This window comes from Orycteropus afer, unplaced genomic scaffold, assembly GCF_000298275.1.
Source record: "Orycteropus afer afer isolate SDZICR_OR568_19922 unplaced genomic scaffold, OryAfe1.0 scaffold00180, whole genome shotgun sequence".
NCBI lineage: Eukaryota > Metazoa > Chordata > Mammalia > Tubulidentata > Orycteropodidae > Orycteropus > Orycteropus afer.
The window spans coordinates 6,997,716-7,004,982 of NW_006921767.1; the positions used below are offsets into that span (position 1 = coordinate 6,997,716).

At 42.1% G+C, this 7,267-nt stretch overlaps 1 protein-coding gene across 1 annotated transcript in view; it reads left to right on the forward strand.

Annotated features, from left to right (window-relative positions):
* The first annotated feature begins 1,432 nt into the window (after positions 1–1,432).
* The window catches only part of PROK2 (prokineticin 2), a 43,148-nt gene continuing 37,313 nt past the window's right edge, over positions 1,433–7,267 (forward strand). Inside the window, exons 1-2 of the mRNA XM_007947329.1 lie at positions 1,433–1,531; positions 4,937–5,062. Of these exons, the coding sequence (XP_007945520.1) occupies positions 1,433–1,531; positions 4,937–5,062 (225 nt within the window). The remainder of the gene's footprint in view (positions 1,532–4,936; positions 5,063–7,267) is intronic.

The following is a 7,267-nucleotide window of genomic DNA, read 5'->3' on the forward strand; positions in this document are numbered from 1 at the left end:
AACATTCAGATAATTGCCTCCCCCCCACACACACACATTGAGTCTGAATGCTTTGGCATGGGGGAGCACCACAGTCTGAAAGTAACTTTGACTGTCCTCACTGAATTTATTAAGGAGGCTGAAAGATGCATCTGCTTTTCAACAGTCTGTGGCCCATATAGGACAGGGGGAAGAGCCAGAGACTGACCATTTAGGATGAAAGTTGGGTTTCTTCAGTTACCAGTAAGTTTGGCATAGTCACACTTTGGTCCTCTTGAAATCATTTTTATAGAAGGGAAAAAAAGGCTGAGATCTTGGAGCAAGGCCATCAGTGATGGAGGGCAAAATTGTCAATTGTCCTTTCAGGTTGTGCCTAGAAGCCAGTAGGCACTCAGCTCATGTTTACATGAATGAACTAATCACATTCACACCATATTGCATCTTAAAACACTGAATGGTGTTTTTCCTGGAATAGAAACTAAATGGAGAGACCTCCCTACCTAGGGTTTGAGGGGCCTCAGGCTGGCACAGGAAACCAGAGTTTTCATTTCCCTTTGGCATCATTCTGACTGCTCTGCCTAGAGCTGGCCCAATGCTAAAGAAGGGAGGGAATGCATGTGAGGAAAATGAGAGAGGAAAGGGTCGAGAACAGATATGAGAAGACATTTGAAATGAAGCAAATAAATAGGATTCCCACAGCTGGAACGACAGACCCCTAAACGTCGTCAGGGATATGGGACCGGGGTGCCTTTGCTCTCCCTTTGTTCTTTTCCCTGCTGTCCATGTTTTTTTCTAAGTTATTCGGCCATGAGGACTGATCTGGTGGCTGCCTGGTTCATGGCCAGTACCTGGCATCCAACAGGCGCTGGGTAACGACTTGCTGCACAAATGGGCAAATACAGAGGCTTCTGGCTTATTGTTCAACTACCTCCCCACCCCCAATTTGTCCACAGCGCCTGGCACACAGTAGGCGCTCCCTAAACATCTGTAGAGCAAATGAGCTGCAAGTTTTGGCGCCGAGCACGTAGAGCTTTGGAAACCAGGACAGCAAACGAGTGCATCTCAGACCACAAAAGCAATTCAGGCGCGTGCGAAAGGCAACCGCGGGCTAGAAGCGAGAGAATGGCAGGGAGTGGGGCGCCCCGCGGGAGGCGCTGCCTGCGTGGCGCCCGAGGCGGGGACGGAGGGAGACGCGCCGGCACGTGGTCCTCTCGGAGGCCTGCCCGGCCGGGGTGGGCGCGCGTGTGCACATGGGGGCGTAGGGTGTGTGCCCGCGCCGTGCCCCCCGCGCGTGCTGCCGGGCGGGCGCCGGTGTGAGTCACGGCGAGGCTCGCCTTTATAACGGCCGGGAGGCTCGCGGAGCCACCGCGCCTGCCCACTGTTCCGCGCTCCACGGAGCTCCCTGGCTCCGCGCCCCCAACGGCCCCCAACCGTCGCCCAGCCCAGGGGCGCCATGAGGAGCCCGCGCTGCACCCCGCTGCTGCTCTTGCTGCTGCTACCGCTGCTGCTGCTGCTTACGCCCCCCGCTGGGGACGCCGCTGTGATCACCGGGGTAAGCAGCCCGGCGCACCTGTCCGCCCGGCGCAGCCCGCCTAGGGTGCGCCCGGGGGACTGGGACGGGGAGGGACATACCAGGCGGGGATACCTGCCGCTGTTGCCCCTTGGCACACTTGGCAAAGTACCTGCCCTGCTCCAAAAGCAGCAAATGGGCTGGGACTTTGGGCGCGCCCTGAAGAAAAGTGCTAAAACCGTCTCCCTACCATCTTCTCTCGCTGATTTCCTCAACACCTACAGGCTCTCCCGTGTTTGCTTGTTAAAGTGAAGTTTCCCCCCCCACCCCCACCCCAGAGTCTTCTCTAGCACTCTCATGGCACACTAGCCTGTGACCTTAACATTTGAGAGTTCCTTACTGAAATGCCATAGGGCAAGATGAATGCCCCAAATCCTGGGAGTCTTAAACTGCGTTCAAAGAGTTAGCTCCCGATGCACTGTCCGCAGAAACCCTTTGAAATAATGGTGCAGAACCATGTCTGCACTTTGAAAAGCAATTGTGGTGGCTTCCTTCTGGGTTCCAGGGCTTTTTCAGTTTTTTGAGGTTCTCTCTCTCTAACGATTTTCCATTTCTAATGCCTTATAGAGCACCTCCAGTAGTCTGGTGTAAGTAATGGAGTAAGTTGCCGTGTAGACATTGTTTAGCTTAGAGAAGGCATCTTTGGATGTGGGGGACTAGTTTAATTCTCTCCTACTTCCATCAACAGTTTTCTTTGTGTGGATCTGAACGATGAGGTTACAGTACAAAATAAGTCTAAGTCTGGTTTACATCCAATTCACAGCAACCCTTGAGGACAGAATAGAACTGCTCCATAGGGTTTCTAAGGCTGTAAATCTTTATGGAAGCAGACTGCTTCATCTTTCTACTGTGGAGCGCTGGTGGGTTCGAACAGCTGACCTTTTGGTTAGCAGCCACAGTTTTACTGCATCACCAGAGCTCCTCTAATTTGCATCAACAATGCAAAACTGCTACCATTTCCTGGTTGTTCAACTGAATTATACACACTCTCTCTTTTAAGAGTGGAATTAATTTATACCTTCATTAAATTACTTCCATTATCTAAGTGCATGTTAAAGGCTTTAAGTAAAATTTCTCTGTTTTAAATAATGATACATTAGTAATGAAATAACCTTTAAAAGAAATATCACTGTCTTGAGAAAATAAAGTTCTGTCGTCTCTATGTGAGTTAATAGGCTTGTAGCATATTCAAAGCCCTGTGCTCGAACAGTATTTGGTTTTACCCAATAGACATTTAATTATATTCTTTTGTGACCTTACTAAAATAATTTAGAGCTTAAAAAAATTACTTGCGCAGCTTTGTTAGAAGCAGTCAATCTGGTTGAAAGAAAGTTTTTAAAGGGCTTTCTAATTCATGAGAATTGAAACATGATTGGTTTTTTCCTCTTCCCCTGCTGGTTTATTTTAAATTTCTCCTAATCCTTTGAGCCCAAGATTTCTTTGCAATATAAGTCCTTTTGTTCCATTCACAGGACAACACTATTTGAATAGATCTTCAGTGGGTTAAGGATGAAGGACATTAGTAAACAGCTGTCTAATTAAAAATATATAAACCTGGGCAGTTCTTTGTAAATATTGCCAAGAACTGAAACTTTTTGTTACACAATGAAATTTTATCATGTTGGATGTTTATCTTAGAGAAGTTTAATACAGGTGTGTATTATATAGTTGTGTGTTATTTTTGTGTACTGTAATGGTGGTGGTTCTTTAACTCATTGTTACAATAAGATAATTAAAAAAAAAATTCTCGAAAGCAACATAGCAATAAAGAAATCTAGTTATGTCTTCATGACAGGGACCAGCTAGATGCAAATGAAAACTCAGTAATTTACCTAGATATATTGTCTGTTAGATAAAAAACATTGAAAGGATTGAATATTAAAAGATTTTGGCTGGATTTTAACTATCTTATAAAAAAGGGCTAGTGGGGTTTTGTAATTTGGAGTCTTCAGTATCTGTTGAAATAAAGTACTGGCTGAAACCTCCACCTTAAATATTTACACTTTTTTTGTAGTATATGTATATGTCAGTTTGGAATTGATTCATATGTCTGCACAGATTTCTTAAAACCAAGATATGACTGCATTAGTCATGTGTACATGACTTCTGACATAGAGAGAGAGAATTGGAAAATGAAAACATTTAGATAATGTTCTTATAAAAGACTAAAATCCTTAAGGTGAAAATTGTAGCTTTTAAAATCCAGATACTTCTTTTAAATAGACTGATAAATTCAAATATGGGAAGTAAATAAACTCTAGAGCAAAAAAGTTGGTAACTTTTAATGAAAAGTGATAATAATATTTCCATATATTTGTTTTGAGAGTTATGTCTATTCCTGAAACTTGAGAACTTTAAAGGACTATGTTAGTTATTACTAATAAATGTACATTTAAATTTGTGTCTAAATTATAGACTGTAGTTTCTGCCATACAGAGTCAGACAGTTTTTAGATAATTGCTAACAAAACAGATTATTGAACACCATTCAAACAATCAAATTTTTTATTGGTTCTAAGAAAGAACAATAGTTCTTTAATCCATTTTCATGCAAATAAATTTAGTCTTTCCTTATTTATTAAAGTTTGAAAATTCTTCCATAGTTAATTTTTTTAAATACATATTTGCTATATTAGGAGCAGGAGCCCTGGTGACTGCTAACCAGAAGGCTGGTGGTTCAAACCCACCAGCCACTCCTCGGAAGGAAGGTTGGGCAATTTGCTTCCATAAGAGATACCACATTGGAAACCCAAGAAGAGGATGCTATGAGTTGGATCTGACAGCAGTGAGGTGTTTTTTTGTTTTTGTTTTTGTTTTGTAATGGCCACGTAAAGAGCTCTGGTGACTCAGTAGTTAAGGCATTCAGCCACTAACCAAAAGGTTGACTGTTTGAACCCACCAGCCCCTCGAGGGCAGAAAGATGAGGCAGTCTGCTTCTGTGACGATTTTAGCCTTGGAAACCTTGTGGGGCAGTTTTACTCAGTTCTGTGGAGTCGCTATGAGTCAGAGTCAACTCTATGGTAGTGGTCTGTGTTTGGTAATTAATGGCTACGTATGATATAAGGCTAATATGGACTCATTCTTCAAGTTCATAGCCAACTCACTGTAAAGCACTAGAAAAAGAAGGCTGATATTTTTCTTTTTTAAAAAACTGTGTTTTAGATTTTCATAATCCAGGGACTGTTATTTAGTCCATTTTTGAAAAAGTGGGAAAATCTATCATATTTTATTGTAAATATATGCAAGCAAATGAAGATTATAATTCCTTTTTCATATATGTGGTTATTAAAATCATAGTGTAAAGATAATTTTTACTGCTAATTTTAGATTTCCTTACCCTAAGTCTTTCCCACTATCTATATTTATCTGTTTGTTTGTTGCATTTCAGGCCTGCGACAAGGATCCTCAGTGTGGTGGAGGCATGTGCTGTGCTGTTAGTATCTGGGTTAAGAGCATAAGGATTTGCACACCTATGGGCAAAGTAGGAGACAGCTGCCATCCGCTGACTCGTAAAGTTAGTATATGTGTATGTGTGCTTGTGTGTGTGTGTGTTTTCAGTTAAGTTTCTTAAACTTAACTCGGCAAGGCCTACATGACATGAAGGCTGGGATGATGGGCTTGAAATTGAAAGTTAAAGATGACAATGGAATACTGTCCTCCCTCTCCTGGCCCAGTCCATTTTAAAAAAAAAAAAAAGGTCCATTCTCATCTTGATTCTAGTGAGATTTTTCATATCATTGCTCTCATGGCATTCTAACCATTTTATAAAAATGAACATATGAATTTGCCTAAAAATTATTTGGGAAAAAGAGTATGTATTATACTCAACCACACTTCTTTGCAGAAACAAGGGTGTAGAAATTCTGGAAGAGACTTTTAATATCAGATCCACTGATAGAGCACAAGTAAGAAGTAAATAAGCAGTGTGGTTTTGACTCAGAAAATCACAGATAATAGTTACTCTTTTTTTTATTATTAAATTTTTATTTGTATTGTGATTTGGGTGAAAATTTACAGAGCAATTACACTTTCCAAACAGCAGATCACATACACTTTGTCTCATGACATTGACCACTATTTAGCACAATGCAACATCTCCTCTCCCACTTCCTCCTGATAGGTACCGCTTCCCTGTGACCATCCCTCCATGCACTCCTACCCCCTCAGCTGTCTCCCTGTGCCTGAGCAGCCCTTCTTTCTCTCTTACTTGTTCTCTCCAAGGATAATAACAGTTACTTGTGTATTTTAGTTTAAAAGTTAGATATTTTGATTCTGTATCTACAGGGTTCACAGCCTTAAGAGATTGATGGTATTTAATTACCCAATTTGTTCTTATCATCTAACAGCTCAATATCACAATTAGCAGAGAAACGGTTCTGAAAATCCTGCCAGTAAGAGACAGGACCGTAGGATGGCAGGATTGGATGGCGCTTTCAAGTTTGTGTCCTCAGAGGCTGCAGACTTGCCTGTCAGTAGGGATCAGGCACTTTTGGCATTGTATCAGGAAGGGGGTGTGTGGAAGACAGGAGGGAGCAGAGAGATAGGAGGGCTGGAGAGTCCTTGTCCTGCAGATTTGAGCATTTTGAAACACTGTGGTCCCAACAACTGTGCCTCCTCCAACAAGGCTGCCAGATTATAGTGCCTTACTCTGATACCACCTCCTTGTGTCACACATCAGTAAAATGAAGTCCAGAGACTTGTATAGATGCCTCCTATACCAGATAGCTCACTGGAGGCAGAGGTCAGTCTCTTTATTGTGTTCTTGCTATACATTGTATTTTCGCCTTTTAAAATAGATAGAATATTTTCAAAGCAGCCTGAATTCTACCTTGTACCTTTGTTTTTTTTTTTCACATGTGGTTTAGGGTTTAAAACTGTAATAGAGCCAAGTATGTTTCTTGTACAGAAGCAGGTCCCAGATAATAGTTTATATCTGACGTTCTCGGAATGAACGCAATGAAATAAATTGTGGCCTGTTGCCTTAGGTTAGTTCTGTGCGATATGATATGGATTCCAGTTAGCTGTCTGAAGACTGAATTTTCTTTTGGCTTTCTTGTGGTTTCCTTGGAGGAGTTCTGGTGGCACAGTGGTTAAAGCACTCGGCTGTGAACCAAAAAGTATGCAGATAGACCTCATCACCACTCTGTGGGAGAAAGATGTGGCAGTCTGCTTCCTTAAAGATATACTGCCTTGGAAACCTTATGTGGCAGTTCTATTCTGTCCTAGAGTATTGCTATGAGTTGGAATTGACTCGGTAGGAGGTTTGGGGTTTTTTTTTTTTTTTTTGGATAGTTTCCTTTAGATATACTTCTTTTTATGCTTAAACCATTCCTTCTTGTGGTCTTACAATGTGAGATTGTACTGCCACTTAAAAATAGTTCTTCCTACTACTTCCATAGAGATACCCCTTGAAAACCCAAGGAGGGGTCGCTATGCATCAACTTGACTCGACAGCAGTGAGTTTGGTTTTTGGTAAGGGCCTTTTATTCTTGGACATTTTTTTTTTTATTGTGATTTGGGTGAAGGTTTACAAAGCAAATTCACTTTCCATACAACGGTTCACATATACTTTGTCTCATGACATTGACCACAGTTTACCACAATGCAACGGCTCCTCTCCCATTTCCTCCCCATAGTTACCTCTTCCCTGTGTCCATCACGCCATGCACCCCTGCCCCATGAGCTGACTCTCTGTGCAAAAGCAGCCCTTCTTTCTCCC